We start from the raw sequence: 17,881 nt of genomic DNA, 5'->3' as shown, positions 1-17,881 counted from the left end.
ATTGCAATCGCTTCAGTAGTTTTTTCGTGAATGAGTAACAAACATGCTCACATCCTCACAAACTTTCGCATTATTTTTCATATAAAATAAGTAGGAAGGCTAGGATTATAATAATGGTAGAAATAGAATAGTAGGATAGGATTTACTCATAGAATATTTTTGTGATTTTCTATACATTTACATAACAAACTAATATTTAATTATACATTTACATAAGATTATTTTACCGTGCCACATGAATTAACGCTTTAAGGCATCTCCTTTTTAACTAACTTCCTTCAAATTTGACAACAATTAGTTAATACTTAAAATTCGACAGAGGTATATTTGCCGAAGGTATTCACAACTTTTTGATTTAACAAGTCCACAAAGTCTAAGTCTAGTCTAGTATTTCTTTACCCATACGTCAAGTGATAAGAGAACTCGTCTTGCAGGTACCTCAATCGCAGATATATCGTGTTTACAGTAATTTCTCGCATTACATTAATAACATGCACTTTGCGTTGATTTAGATAGCGATTATCCTTAATTTATGGATCGTAAGAGTTCGAACATGTTTGCTTGCTTTATCTGTGACAGCTTTTGGCGGGAAATCCGTGAGTCTATGTGTTAATCGGGCGGCAAATGGTAGGTGATTTGTAAGTATGAATTACTCAATTTTGTTAGACAAAACTTAGATTTTTATTGTAAATTTCCAAAAAATCTATTCTTTTAGTAATAATATATTTCAGTAGTAAACACGAAAATTATTTTGATAAATACAGCTACAAATACATCGAATCGTTTATAATATTAAAAAAAGAAATACCGCCAGAATCGAATAGTCAGAAATATGTTTTTTTTTCTCTAATCAAAGCAATGGGTGCTTTCGCTAAGTCTCACCACAGATTATCAAGTACTCCACAGACGCAACTAATGAGCGCTAAATTTTCACCCGTCTCCGCTTACCAATTTGTTACGAGCCTTTCGACTTTCCCACGTTGACTAATGAATAATGTTGCTAACAATTGCTGTTGGTTTTGCTTATTGCTTGCCTTTATCATATTGTCATCAGCAGTTAACTAATGGCTTTAGTATAATTATGTATTATACGAAGTTTCTAGAAGTTTTCCTTTCTTTATTCCGTAATTTTTTCGTTTTTGATATTAAGTGTTAATGTCAAGTCCAAATAAAATAATTAATGTTGCTATTTCAAATGTCAAATTACAAATTGATCAGTTTAGAATTAGTTTGAAAGTATATTTTCATAGGAAAACGTGGGTTTGAGGAATTTTACTGGTAGGCACACAATATAATAAGAAATTTCTGAGACAAATTAAAATGCATACGAAAAATTCTCATCTTCTTCTGAAATTAATATATAATTAATTATGAAATTATTAAATAATAGTTTATCTTAATCCTTCCAACTCCTTATATTTCGTTGTGACTAAAAATATAAATGAAATTGTTTTACCAATAGAAATGTAGGCGGACAATTGAAATTCCGTTCCACAATGATAAATTCCGTTAGGTCTTCGAATATCTTAGCAACACCAGTATTAGTGTCAATAGAACTCGAAGGTGTGTCCAGATCCGATGTCGCGATCGGCTCAGCTAATTTGTATGGGCTCTAAGCAGTTAATAGTCTCAGCTGTAATCCGGACATTCCGCTTTCTATTACCCAGGGGACAATATAATGAATATCTTTCCATGGCGCACACAATGGGCATTATAAACGATTTAATTTATTATAATCAGAAACTAGGCTAATTACCAAACTGATATATCCTGAACTTTTTAGACATAGAGGTTTAAATCTAGATAGGTTGTCTGTGCAGGGAGATGATCGATACTTTTTAAATTAATATTACAGAGGAACAAGTTTATTGGTTTTATAGAATAGAAAAGTGCGTTAGATAGCATTTTTTCTCACGATGCGATATGTTGTCGTCAGTGCCTCAAAACTGAATTGTATAAAACATTATTAGGGAAGTATTTATGTGCTAAAATAAAGTAAATGTTTGCCAAAATGTTCTGATAATAAAATACATTAAATTCAAATCGAAAAAAAGTAAAATTGTAATTTTTTTCAAGTCGGTTGAAAATAAATCGTAAATAAGAAATGTAGACGGCGCGGGTTGCAACTCGCATCATATAAATAAGTAATAATTAATGTTATTGCGATCTCGTGGCAAACATCAAAGGCGCTATCTTAATATAGTAAATATCTTAGGGTCAGAAGGTTGAACGTTAAGGCGTCTATACACTGAGCGTCAAAATTGGATTGGAAATTAGGAACACTGTATGAATTACCTATTACCTTATATCAATTATTTGAAAGTTGAAATTAAAAAAGATTGTTATTTTGATTGGTTGGTTGGTTTAATTCACGATTATTTTCCGCTATGTCGCTGGGGGAATTAAAGTGAATGTTGTGTCCAAAGATTCAATTAAGTCACCTAAAAATCAAATTAAAATCAAATCTTTTCCAGAAGTATCTTTAAAAGAAACATAAAGTTGGGTCTAACCATACAGCAGCCTTGATGAATGAATTTTTTCCTAGATTTTGGTAATTATTAATAGTTTTTAGTCCAAGATTATTAACGTACAAAAATTTATAATATATTTTACGTGTTTTTCATTCCTATATCTTTACGTAGCCGCGTCAATTTAACTTCATGATTAACAATGAAAAAACGTGTCATATCAATGAAATATAATGTGCTTCTTATCTATGTAAGTCACGCATATTTATATGTCTTAATGAATAAGCATATACTACGCGATTAACCCGGTTTTGATCACATTAAAACAGTACCAAAGTTTCTTCAGTGACAACTTGAAAATATATGCGGACACTGCGTTGTTTTTCTTGCAGGAAATATTATGGGATATTTTTTACTACAATTCTCTAATGAGCATAGAAGGAATCACGACAATAGATTTAAACCACATTATTATTGAATAAAAAAGCCAAAAATACAAACGAATTAAAACTTCTATGTTTTTCATACGTCGGTTAAATGTTTACAGTTTTTAAATACTTTTACCTTCCTTCCTTATACTTATTCTAACAAACGAACTGACCTTTTTCAAATTGTATAATAGAAAGATTTCTCAAATTACTTGTGTAATACCCATGCAGCAATATGGCAGCCCTTCACTTAACCCGATTTCATCGTAATAGAAATTATGGTGGCAATAAAAAAAGAAAATTTAATCATATAGTTCATGCAACTGGCAGCAGTTACGCTATAATAGATTCAGTAGAAACTTTTTAGTCTATTTTTCATTATTCTTTTTTTACTCTGTGGCGCATTACAGCCAAATTTAAAAACGTTTATAATAAAACCTTTGTATTTATATTTTTTTAATACGAAGCTAAAGTTACATAAGAGTTTTCTTTACAACAAAAGTAAGAAAAAAACAACCAATTTTAGTAAGTGCATAGCATAAAATAACTCAAATGACTCATGAAATTGAACATAGAAAAATTTATTGATTTTTGTACTATGTTTGAAAACATAATCAACGAAGTCTTTTAATAACGACGTGCATTTACATTAAAACAAAACAAGATAAATTAAAAAAAAAAAACAGAAAAATACAGATAGAAACAGAAAGAAACAGATATAACAGCTCTTCACATCTGCCTCCATCATACTATAAAAACTTATTTCAAAAAAATGCAGCACTAAAAAATAATCTTACTAAACGCATGGGCCCACTTAACATACAGGTCGCCAAATGCGTTACCATGGAAACCTTTAAGTGATTAATTATTCATTTTCTATGCGATTACGTTTGAACGACATTTTTTGTGCATTAAGCGTGCGTGTTCTGTTGACTTTGATTAGTTTGTTTTAGTGATAAATAACACTGACATAGTTTGAGCCGATTTCGAAGCAGGGTAATGTCATTTTAGACACATAATTTTAAAACATTTTGTATGATGGACTTATATCAAGGCAGTCTACATTTATCTACGGTATCTCAATTCGGCGATCAGGCGAATCATCAGCTTAGTTGCCTGCTATGACATATAAAAATACCTGAGCAAAGTAAGAGTTATTAGTTATCGTCTATATAAGTATAGAGTATTTAGATAACATTATTAATATAAAAACATAATAAATGTAAAAAGGTACTAGGTTAAAAATGTAAAGGCACATCCTACTTCCTACTAATATTATAAATGCGAAAGTTTGTAAGGATGTGTGAGTGTTTGTTGCTCTTTCACGCAAAAACAACTGAACCGATTGCAATGAAATTTGGTACGTATATAGCTGGACAACTGGAATAACATATAGACAAATTTTTATACCGATATTCCTACGGGATAGGGACTTACGCGGGTGAAACCGCGGGGGCAGCTAGTTATGTCATAAATTTATAATTTTAACATTAACAAAGAATGTTATGGAATCCGACCGCGGATGCACAGACGAAGGTTTGTTTATAAAACACGCTATCTGATACAAATATGACTGTGCTTCGCGAAGTCACGTGGTAGTTGGCAGAATCGTTGAGTTCATTTAATCAGCAGTTTCTTCTGATCCAAGTATAAATAATCTATTAAGAAGTCGTGTAACTACCCAAAAATTATTTGATTTATTACCCTATTGAAACCCCTACTGGAATTGTTTATATTTGTGTTTTTTATTCAGTAATTCATTCACATATCTTCATCTTGAATGAAACCGATTTATTAAAAAATATGTTCCACTTAGTATTTGTTTATGATAGCAGAATCCACTTTTAATTAATGATATCATCATAATCATCATCAGCTCATGTTGCCACAGCTGTCTAAGCTTTTCTTAACGATATAAGAATAAACAAAACAAACAAACAACAAACCTTTCTACAAAGAAACTACGCATTTCTTTTAGTTCGGTTTATTCTATAAATATTTCTCTTTTGGGAAGACACGCGTATTTATGACTAGGCGTGCATCAAATGCATACGGCATGCAATGAGCACGTGTCTAGAATTCACTCATTTGATTTCCTTGCCATGTGTCAATTTAAATATTTTTCGCATACGCAAATACAGGTCAAGTGCAGTGGAATTAGATATCTAATAAATAAATTATTCTCAGGATATTCCACGATTATAAAGTGAAAACCAATGTATATAAAGTATTTTAATAATTTAAATTTGCCATTTTGAGACTAAAGGTACAGAGAGAGTGGCAGTCTGTAGGTGATGGAATAACTCAAAACTCGAAATAAATTTTTCTGTATCAATGTTATAATTTATAAATTTATTATGCTAGCGGTCTGTCCCGGCTTCGCCCGTGGTCCACTTATAGCCTTCCTCAATAAATGGGCTGACTATCTGACACTGAAAGTATTTCAAATCGGACCAGTAGTTCTTGAGATTAGTGCGTTCAACGATACAAACAAACAAGCATACTCTTCAGCTTTATAATATTAGTATAGATTACGAATACAATTTCGTTCACGCAGAGTCGGATAAAAATACGTATAACTTAGACAATTATAAAAAACACTAAATTTTTGCGCAATGGCGCGCATTCATTCCCGCCTCGTGGTAAATTTTCTTAAAAAAAAATTCATTCATGTAGACATTGATAATGAATAAAATGTATAAATTACTTCGTAAAGAACACCTTTAAAAGATTCTAATCTAAAGCACTTAATCGTAATTCTATTGTACGATACAAGCGACGGTTCGGAAGCCTCCCTTCTTCAAATTATGTGTTTCTAAGACTTTATGATTTAGTTTTAATAATATTTCAGATAAATCAATATACACAGATACAACTTTCACAAAATAATTCATCCACAAACACGATAAGAATCGAAAACTGGTCAGACACCTTTGCTAACACAGACATAAACGTAATTTCAACACCTACCTACCGTTTTTTGTTCTAAAGAAAGTCGACTGATTGAATGTCGTGCGTAACGACTAATCCCTTTATGAAAGAGAAAATTTATCACGCTGCTACAACTAAACAGACAAACAAACTTTCAACGTATTATGTATGATACAATATTCAGTAGCATTAGAAAATAAATGTCTATCTTTTGTAATGCTACTGAATTTTGTATATATTCTATTTTCTTTTTTACCTATATCACGAGTATATATCGCTATAAAAACAAAAACGATATAATGTACATAGTTTAATTGACTAAGGAATAATTTTTGAAGAGAAGAGAATGTCAAATCAACAAAATAATTATATGAGTCAAATGTATTGGTTGTTAATATTAGTACATATGGATTATCACCTTCTTAGTAATATTTCTAAATAATAATCAGTAATAAACCCGTGAAAGCCGCTAATCCTTATTTATATTTTCAATGCGAAAGTACCTCTGTCTATCTCTTTTTAACGCCTTAAATAATGAACTGATTGGGATGAAGTTTGATACAGACATCGTTTAAGACGCGAAAAAGGACATAAGATTTTTTTTCTATAAAATCCCACGGAAACGGGAATGAGAGGAAAAACACGCATTGTTTATCTTGACGAAGGCGAAACCGCGGGAGAAAACTAGTTCAATATATGCAGCATCTGCATCATAAAATCCCTAACAGTAATCATTGCTTACGTAATTTCGTTATCTGTAGCACATGTTTACCGAAAGATGGGCTCGTTGGGTCGTTAATTATTTTGACATAACATAATGATATTATAATTAATCGCCAGCTACTGATTGTAAACTTTTGACTCATGATGACTTAACGTTAACTTTCTTTGATTCAATAAAATATTTTATTGCTATCATCAGTGGTCCATGCGAACATGAAAAGTTTATAAATATTGTTAAAATAATTTAAAAACATAATTAGAGCATATTATAATAAGTCCTCATTGGTGATCGAAAAACATAATAATAACTTTTATTGTTTTAAAAACAAATGTATGACTTATTTAATATGTCTTTAATGCTATTTCATTGAATTATGAGACGATTCAAACATTTAATATACAATGAGGACTCCAAAGTACATATAATATTAGTCACGCCTTTCCAAAATTGGCAGTAAATAGCGCTAATATTAATTAGTCATACTTTGTACACTGTTTCGATACCTTTAGATGTATACAAATAAAAAAGCACTACCTTTTACGTACTTAACTTTATATACTTATGGCAAAATATTTTAATCGACCCGGCTTGCCAACCAAATACGTTTGTAAATTTTACAAATCCAATTTTAGTATGCGCAAAAAGTTTATATTCCCAAAATAAGCCTTCAATTTCCATTATAATGCACACATAATAGGTTAACGGTGTAATATACTGTTACCTTATACCTCTGAATAAACTAACAATGCCCCTAGATCGCATAGATTACATTAAAATCTATAGACGTCCTCACATCGCGTGGGGACTAACAATGCGCTTCGCGAATATGGAGGGATGTCAAACCTTTTTAGGTTATCTGTCAAACTGTCATTCTGACGTTAATAATTGCGTGCTTATGTGCTTTTGTGTCGATCGAAATAGATACTTGAAATGGGGCAGTGATTAGAAATTTGGTGCATTAATTATAATCTACTAGAAAATTTGGCGCAGAATCGCGCGGAGTCAATAGATAACAAATTTTGAGTGGCTGTTATTAAGTTATTGTATTATAAAATAATCGCTATTTTCCTTGCTTTTTAATTTCATCAAATACATAAATAAATTTATTATCGATCACCGTTACATTGCAATTTACAATCAAAATACGATAGTAAAAAAGCACATTCTATATGAGAAGTGAAATCTCTTGAGACAAATTAGAGGTGAAATGGTTCCATTATTTTATGTAAGAAGTAGATTTTTATTTGTAATTTAATGTATATCAGAGAGATACTTTAAAGAATAAGTCAAGAACCAAAACACATATATACTAAATGGGGCTTGTTTGATACCTTGTATGAAATATTTGCTATATTTGCAACACTTATCAGATATATTATTAAAATACGTTAACCATTTCTAGAAATGCCTACCCGCCATTAATCTTAGATTTAACGACCAACAATACGTCAAGAAATTAATAACGTTTAATTCTTGCAAAATAACACTTCCCTCAAGATATATCACGTGGAACGGGTTAGTGACAATGATTGAGGTGCGCAGGCGCAGGTAGCGCCAAAGCGGATTTCATTCGTCGTTAATATTAATCGCTTTCTGTTGGCCAGATATCGCCAATGATTGGTCAAGGCTGGGCCATGTTTGTTGCAAATATTGTCATATATTTGTTTTGTTTATTGTCCCATCTATCGATTAGTCATAATATGTAATAGTACGTTCCTATAGTCATTGAATATGTTATTCCAACATTTACAAGCGTATGAAATAAAGGCCACTGTTACAATTAAGACCAATTGAAAAGAAATTGTGATATCACAATAATGCCCGCAAAAGATCTTATTTCAATATAACTGGATAATAATTGGCTCTATAAAAATTAAATCTGGTCTTTTTTAAGACTAATCCTACCAATGTTATAAATGCGAAAGTTTGTAAGGATGTGTGTGTGTTTGTTGCTCTTTCACGCAAAGACTACTGAACCGATTGCAATGAAATTTGATACGTAGACAGCTGTACAACTGGAATAACATTTAAGCAACTTTTTAACCCAATATTCGTACGGGACACGGACTTACGCGGGTGAAACCGCGGGGCGCAGCAAGTCTAAAATAAATTTGAAATCAAAATAAAGCCTGCAAATAACGTAAATATACACCTACATAACTTCAATAAATATAAACACTACTTTTAATATAGCCGGATAATAATTGGCTCTTATAAAAAACTTTTAATATCTCATGCCCATTAAATTTATCAAGCAAATTGCATAAACATTATGGTCACGATAGATCAAACCTTCGTCAAGCACAGGTGCGTTCTTATGTAAATTATAGACATACAGACTACTGTAGGCTGTACACTAGTCTCACTTGCGTCCTAAATTCCTGTGTCGAATGCGATGTGACTTTGAATATTTATTGGATTAACAATTTCTCCATGCATTTACCGGCGTAAATCGTTGGCATGTTTCAAGTTTAAACGTTATTCGTGTTATATAGCGAGAAATTTGCGTGTGGTGCAAATTAAATAAATTTTTCAATGTGGGAGTAGAGCACGCTTCGCCACGAATTGGACCAGCTCGCACCGGGGAAGTACCACACCCCAACCGGCGTGAAATAGTGGCATGCCACTGAGTTTCATACTATGTCGTAGTATGAAACACAGTCGTAGTGGGCGAGTCGGAGGCCCGATTCCTTTTCCTCATCCCTCCCAATTCATTCCTTCTTTCCAGTTCTTATCTTTGCGTCTTCTCCTTAAAAGCTTAAAAATATAATTTTGTGTTTTCTTGTGTTTGATTTTACGCGAGTATTATGCATTTAGAAATTAAAGACTGGGTCAGTCTCCCCGTGACCACGCTCGCTGTAAAGTGTTCGAAACGTCGGGTTAATAATATAATGTATAAATCGCGTTTAAAATCCGTTGAAAAGTTTTTAATTTCTAAATATAATTTTGTTTTCACTTGCTTGTGCTGTTGATTAATCATTCTATCTTTCCTTCTTTCTCTTCTTTTGACTATGACAGAATATTAACTCAAAACTGTCATTCCGGTTATAATATTATCATTTCCTCAAGATTTACCCGCATAGACGGACACAGCTAAATTTTTAAACTGACAACAACAAGGCACCGACTACGCAGTGAGTTACGTAGCTTGCATTCATTCATTTAACTGTTGTTGCCAAGAAGTGAAGATCGCACATAACAACGTCATCAAATTATATAAACATCTGAACAAACGAACTGCATAAAAACAAACCGATCGGCGAATGGAATTGTGTTTTGACGACAATTATGCGTAATCTGTTGATTAAAAACATATTGGAGAACTTATATGTTAGCTATAACGTCCCTAAAATACCTGTTCCCTGTAAAAAGTTCAAGTTTTATTTTATAGAAAAATTCACGGCAAAATTGGATATAACCTGTGGATTTGTGGAAAAAAAAAATAAACCTAGTAAGTGCACTATATTTAACTCATAAATTATCATTTTTTATCGTGAAAAGCAAAGGTCTCCTGAATACATACGTAGGTACTCAGTATTAGTGAAATAGCAGACCGTCATACATATTTGTTTAACACATGATACAATTTTTTTTACTTTAGAGCAGGTAAGCCCTTAGGTGGATCGCCAGATGGTCAGCAATCACCACTGCGCATAAGCATTACAGTGCCTCTGCAAATGCATTGCCCTCTTTTAATTGATTAGGGAAAAGGAAAGGATTTTCGAATGACTTACTTGTCCTGACTTCCTAACCTCTAAGCTTTTAAATGTGTTATTTAAATCTTTAATATCTTTATATAAAATCTTTTAAAACAGATCTGTGTAGATTTAATTCGCAAGCTCTCTACATTCTACAACGTTTCATTACAATCTACCAGCTGCGCCCCGCGGTTTCACCCGTAAGTCCATATCCCGTAAGAAAATCGGGATAAAAAGTCGCTTCTACCTACGTACCAAATTTCATTACAATCGATTCAGCAGTTTTTGCGTGAAAAAGCAACAAACACACACACATCCTTACAAACTTTCGCATTTATATTATTAAGTAGGATTTGGAAAGTAGTTTCTACAAAATAGAACTCCATTACATGTACAATGTATATTATTTCCAAAATTAGCTATTACATATGACATAAGTAAACGTGAAGTTGCGCAATGCAGCAATTGCTGCCGGTGGGGTCGTAACGAGTGTTAGATACGGTTTTATTGCTCTTCAAATAGACCTGATGTGTTACGTGCTAATTGTGCTCCTTTGGGATAGGGCTTCTGCGATTTCAGTTCATTTCCGTCCGCGGCTTCGTCCGCGTTTTGAAATGATATTATCTTTAGATTAATATTCATCGCAATAAAAATTATCCTATCTACAGACACAAAAATTTTACCATTGTAACGACAAACAAAGAAACTTTGAACTGAACTGGATTACCATTAGTAGGCACCAGAATGAATAGCCAATGTGCTTATCAATAATATAATATAACTCTATATCAAAAGAAAAAGATCGTAGTCCGCAATAGAAGATATGAAACCAGTAATAGATGTAAAATACATGCTATTTATTTATGAACACACAAACACCTAAAAATAAATACTTATACAGAGGAAAGATAAAATCGGAGATAAAAAACTATAAATAAAAATTAAAAACGAATAAATACTTCTCTCGTATTGGAAATATCAGTTACGAAAAAATAAAATCAGCAGATCAACATAATCTCTATCCTCCTCTCCTCCTCTTAATACTTCGTAACTTAGATTTTATTATACTTACAAATATAAAAGGACATCCGAAGCAATGTAGCTTTACGAAATACGAAGTGACAAACGCTTCAGGTTGATCTGATGTCCAAACCCAATATTAACAACAAAAGTACACGTTTTAGGTCAGTAGAATTTATGTTAACTACAACAAAACGCATAGATATGTCGACAGGACAAAAATAAATCGGTCGTATAAATTTTACGGACATGAATCATGAATAACAGAATTTTGACAAATCTTCGTGTCTTTTAAGTATATCTTGACAGGTTTTATCGGCCCAAAGGCACTCAGGTTAAAAACTATGAAAGTTAAGTTCTTAGAAACAAAATTATATTTTTTTCCTCTCGGTCACGCATCAGTTATAGAATAAGGGATAATTTCAATAGTTCGTTTATTAGTATGATAAATTTCCGTCTTTGGGCAAAAAATTGTGTGAAAAATGAGCGTGGCGGTTTTTTAGCGTTTTAAAATTAATAAAAACTCTTTGGATATACTTACGTTTAATTTACCTTACTTCTAGCTACCTACTTTATTTTGGTTTAGATATCCAGAATTTTTATTTCTTTGTTTTATTTACAGACGGTAGCCGACCAACTACCAGCGCCTGTAGAGATGCAGGCCCGACACAATCTCTTGTGGCATTTGCTAATCGACCTTCCTATATTACTATTGGGTAAGTAACTTAATATTTATTCTAATAATATTGGTTATTATTAAATGTATTGTTTTATGAATATAGAGGTAAAACCTCGATTTTTTTCAAATTAATTTAAAAACGGAACTAAAAACAAATATTTGATGTCCTGTATTGGAATTAAAAAATAAAGAAATACTTTTTAAATAAAATGTTTCAAACTAAACAAGCGAGTGTTTATTAAAAACAAAATAATATCACAGATTACATATGTTACTGATCTGGGACATAGTTCAAACGATAAGAAGAAATCATAATAGATAAAAAAGATTTCACTGTCGTGACATTTAATGTCCCTTTAAACTGCGCATTAATAATATGAGGCTATTAGTTAATAGCATAATATGAACGTTATGAGCAATATATGAAATTGATGAAGCAATTAAAAACACTATATTATAGTTTTGACCAAGTTCAATGCATACTTAATTGGCTGGAGCGCCTGGCGCCTAATTAGTGCGGATAATTAAGCCAGCCCTAATTTTTCTATATGATCACGTTTCAAAAATAATTGTGGCGAATGTTCCCGCGCTAATGTTTTCGTATATCCTCTTACATGTTTTATTATTCTATTGACATGATTTGAAAGGGGCACTTCAGAGTTTCTTGCCGGATCTTTTTCAAAGCTGTGGTTAGTTAAGAAATCTAATAAAATAAATAGATGTTTATGTTTAGAGCTAATGAAACAAAGGTTAAATTAGACTTTTTCTAGAAATCTTTATAATTATTTATTAAATTATATTATTTATTCAGTGGATCAAAGACTTGAGCGTTATTCTCTTTAACAGACCATTCAACATTTTAACACTTTTTTAGTTGCTACTGACTTTGCAACAAAAAAAAAATGGTTTTGCGGTAGTAAGAAAAACCCTAGGGACATAATAATAATTTGCATTATAAAAGTAATAATAATAATATGTTTACTGTGTTACAAATTTTTCATGTGAGTATTATTCTTCATACAGCATTTGATTAAATACCAATTGTATTTAAGGTGTAAAAATGCACTCAAATATAAGTTTAGTTATTGTATTATACTAGTACTATAGTAGTACTAATGTTATAGTAGTTCTTTCAGTATCCAGATACGTTTTCGTAACAAAATAGGGTTTGAGTAAATTAGTAGCAGGTCAGACCACAATTTATGTATTTAGTTACCATTGGTTTGTGGTTTTTTGATTTCAATAGTATAGTATTCACATCAAATATTACAATAGAGTAATGTATTTGAACTACCTACTGTGGAAACAGAAGATAGTAACGTTTTACTCACTCTTACTCGAGATGACAACGAATAGAGTTATGCAAATATACATACAAAAAATACGAATTAAATAACACTTTGTGGTGCTCTTACGTCGAAAGTATAGATTTTACAAATATTTCTAGTACATAACCTGTGAGGGATGTCTTAATGTCTTTTTTAATTTCCTTAAATATATTTATCGGTAAATGACTCGGAAATGAGATATCGATAAAGAAAACGACGCTAATCCAATATGGCCAATATTAAAAAAAACATAAAATAAAATCTATATTTATACAATAGCGGGCAAAAGAACTTTCAAAAGCAACTGAAAGCCTTCTACCCAAATTCCCAGATGACTCTATTATTATTTATACAAAAGAAAAATCCTACTAATATTATAAATGCGAAAGTTTGTAAAGATATGTGTGTTACTCTTTAACGCAAAAACTACTGAACCGATTGCAATACAATTTGGTACGAAGACAGCTGGACAACTAGAATAACATACAGGCTTTTTATCCCGATATTCCTACGGGATACGAACTTACGCGGGTGAAACCGCAGGGCGCAGCTAGTTTTCCATAAAATAATTTTACCAATTACCATCATAATCTTCCATAAGATTTAAAATCCGATACCAGTTTTCAATAAGTCCATAAAATTTAAACATATCGATACTAACAATGTAACACAATATAACAGTTCACGTCTATAAACTCCCATGTATCCATTACAAATGGAAGACTATTTAATTAGATATTAACAATTCATGTCTCAGTTACACGGCGCGTGTGGTCACTATTTTCAACCGACGTAAAAAAGAAGGTGGCTATCAATTCGACTGCTTTTTGTGTTTGTTTCTTCATAACTTTTTATTGGGTGAACTGATTTTTATTTGAAAGCTGGTGCCTGCCATGTCTCGTTTAATTTTGATCTATTTCTGACAGTTTGGCGGCGATTTGGTTATTGTTAAAAAATAATTATTCTGTGACTGTTTGTTTATATTTTATAGGTTTTAATTTTTGAAGTCAATTTTTAAGTCAATCAAGCATGAAACTGTAAAACGATTCTATATTCTTACACAGTTATAAAAACTCCTAACACCCAATTCTCAGACAATGAAAAAACCACTTCTCTACTCAACAGTACCTACAGGCCCCACTTGAAACATGATACCGTATAAAATGTCCATCTAAATTTATTTAACTATATTTCAATATAACCACATATCCAATAGACTTGACCCGACACCATTGACACCGCGGGTGGTCGACACGGTTGACATTGTTGACAATATTGACATAACGCTGACACCTCACGACGTCACGGTACAGTCGTGCACACACGCGTGTTTGTATTTTCTATTTATTTTACGAACCTTTTGCTAATCTCGCAGAACCTTTGTAGGATTTGTTTGTAGAAGACATTTCTTGAATTTAAATTGGGAACTAGTTAGATGCGACTTGACATAAAATAGACAACAACGAATATCCAATATAATTAAAATAAAAAAGAGCTTTGTTTTTATTTATTAGTAGATTTTCTATATAAGTAATATGTCCCGTTTAAATATAAGCAGGTGCATTTATTTTTCACAACTTATTTCAAAAGCGTGAGTCTTAGATCGATCAAAAATCTTCTTTTTATCTTCTCATCTAATTATAATATCAACACCACAACTTATATATTACAACTATATTGTTTTACTATTTCGTTTTATTGTCAAAAATATCTGTTACACAATAAAGTACCTACAGGTTACAGAATAATATCAGTCCCAAGAGATAGCCTTATCGGAGAGTATCTTGACTTGTCGACGCTTCTATATCAAGATCAATGTCATAGTATCTCCCCGATCATGACTGTAGTAGATAACTTTATCTATAATCCATATAAACAATATATACAAAATCTCCATATATAAATAATAAATAAATGTTAAATATGGGAGTTAATCATACTTCGGTACGAATTTGGCCAGCTCGCACCAGGGAAGTACTACACCCGCACAGAAGACTGGCATACCACCAACTATACCTACCTGAAACTTTATAAAATACTAGCTGCGCCCCGCGGTTTCACCCGCGTAAGTCCGTATCCCGTAGGAATATCGGGATAAAAAGTTGCCCATATGTTATTCCATCTGTCCAGCTGTATACGTACCAAATTTCATTGTAATCGGTTCATTAGTTTTTGCGTGAAAGAGCAACAAACACACACACATCCTTACAAACTTTCGCATTACTAAAATAATTGGTAGGATTATTGTACTTTACCTATAGTTGTTATTATTTTAGTGTCGTTAACCGCTAATAATGCAAAAGTGGGATATGCCAAGTACTTCATAACGATCGGAAAGTTGAAAGTGATGAATTTGTTGCCGATTTTAATATAAAAGTAATGTATAAGATATAAGTAGTTGAATTTACGTCAATGGTTTGTATAAAAGTTTTGATTACATCGGTTTTATGACATAAGTTCAACGACCGTTGTTATTTAGCTTTTAACAAATGTTGAGAAATTTTTGAAGAATAGGAAAAATTTGATCACGAGGCGGGATTCGTGCCCGCGCCTTTTAACTAAACCGTAGCATGCCTGCCTCTCGGACATGTGTCAATTTGCTATAAAATATAAAATTAAATTTTAACTGACGTTTTCAAAAACAATTAAGGTCCTCAATTAAGTTGTTGTTGTTTGGTTCCATTTTAGAATCAAGTGTACCGCCTCCCCAGGGTCGATGATTTTTATTTTTTAAGACCATTTTATCAAATTAAACGCGAACAGTAAAAAGTTCGAAGTTTTAGTTTCATAATGCATTTACGTTCCTTCTACAAAGTAGCTTATTGCAAAACCAGTCTATCATATTACAAAACATTCGGTACATTATTTTAGTCGTGAGCGAGTAGCACACAAACAAATTTACTTCCGTATTATGGTTTTATATATGTTTTCTTAAATCTATTTTTTGTACTCACTGTTTGAACTGTATAAAGGATTTTTGAAAGTTTTCTTTAGAATAAGTAATTAACGTCACCCAATTATCTCTGTACTTAAACATGTGCTATCAAATCTAATTTCATCGATAACTGTTCAGCTGCAAATCAAAACATTTATTCCATAAGTGGTAAAGTTTGTGATATATTTTATTACTAGCTGCGTAAGTCTGTATCCCGTAGGACTATCGGGACAAAAACTTGCCTATATGTTATTCCAGTTGTCCAGCTGTCTACGAACCAAATATCATTGCAATAGGTTCAGTAGTTTTTGCGTGAAAGACACACACACATCCTTACAAACTTTCGCATTTATAATATTAGTAGGAAGTAGGATATAGTAGGATTATAGAACTTTTAAAATATTCATAATAATTAAACATTAATAATAAAGCTATTAAAAGGTCCGTAAACCAAATAAGTTATGTAACGATGCAAGATAGCTTAATGTCTTGTAATAACATAAGTTCATATAGTCAAGAGGTTAGCTTGAGCCCTTCATTAGTACTTAATTTGCTTCACGGTAATAAAGTTACAGAAATAGTCATAGGGTTTAAATAAATCGTGTGTTGGGCTTTTAGGTTACCTGTATTTATATATGTACTATCTGTCTGTATGCTGTATATATGTTTGTCGACCAATCGTTCTGTTTGGAAAAAAATGTCTTTGAATTCTTCTATGTTATATTTATCCATTAGTCACAATGTATCTATTATTCTCTGTTGATTCCCAAACCGTTTAAACTGACGGAGCAACATCCGTCTGTATGACTATATGTATATTAAGTTATAAAAATTCTCTCCAAAGGTTGCCTGGCTGAAATCGCTTATAAGCGATAAGGCTGCCTATTTAAGTTGATAAATGTTTCTTTCCTTTCTTGTTTTCTTTCATCTTCATTTATGTGTAGTGAATAAATTGTATTGCATTGTATTATATTGTTTTGTTATTGTATTGTTTGTGTCCCTCTGTCCATTTGTGTGTCTATACATCAATCTTCAGTAGTATGTGAGAACCATAGATTTAGCATTCTTCGGATGAAGGAGACATAAGTATGTCTTAGATGTAGCAGTGTTCTTGTGCGACTGTGACCCAAATCGTGTCGAAGCATGTACACATAGCGTTTGTTAAATTGCTCATGTTGCCATTTTTGTATACCTCTCAATTGACATTTAACGTTTATTAGCAAACTAGCTGTAACCCGCGGCGTCACTCGCGTGGTACCCGGGATAAAAGTAGCCTATGTGCTAATCCAGACTAAAATCTATCTGTGTAACAAATTTCACATTAATACAATAAGCTGTTTTCGTGTGAAAGAGTAACAAACATTCATACAACCAAACTTTCCCTTTTATAATATTAATTTAGGAACTCGGACTTATATCGGAAAATCTCACTTACATCTCGTGGGTCTCAGCAAATATAACAAAATATTGTTTTTTTGTTTATTATTAGTTTCATCTTTATGTTTGCATTTTGTGTGTGTTTATAATAATAATAATAATAATGTGCCCGCAGGGCACCTTGTGGCGAGGTGTCGGGGAGTAGCGACCCCGCGGACCTGAATGCTCCCGGGGGAGGCCCCTGTCCTCATCTCCGGCTTGCCTTAACCGGCCGGCCGGAGTGAAGCCTGACG

At 32.3% G+C, this 17,881-nt stretch overlaps 1 protein-coding gene across 2 annotated transcripts in view; it reads left to right on the top strand.

Moving 5' to 3' along the window:
- The window catches only part of LOC119831910 (phospholipid phosphatase 2-like), a 73,607-nt gene that overhangs the window by 36,090 nt on the left and 19,636 nt on the right, over window positions 1-17,881 (top strand). For both annotated transcript variants that reach the window (XM_038355480.1, XM_038355481.1), the window contains exon 2: window positions 11,892-11,985. In XM_038355480.1, the coding sequence (XP_038211408.1) occupies window positions 11,892-11,985 (94 nt within the window). The remainder of the gene's footprint in view (window positions 1-11,891; window positions 11,986-17,881) is intronic.

The sequence above is a fragment of the Zerene cesonia genome, chromosome 14 (assembly GCF_012273895.1).
Source record: "Zerene cesonia ecotype Mississippi chromosome 14, Zerene_cesonia_1.1, whole genome shotgun sequence".
NCBI classification, from domain to species: Eukaryota; Metazoa; Arthropoda; class Insecta; order Lepidoptera; family Pieridae; genus Zerene; species Zerene cesonia.
Note: the sequence above shows the minus strand (reverse complement) of the source record. Positions and strands in the feature narration are given on the sequence as shown.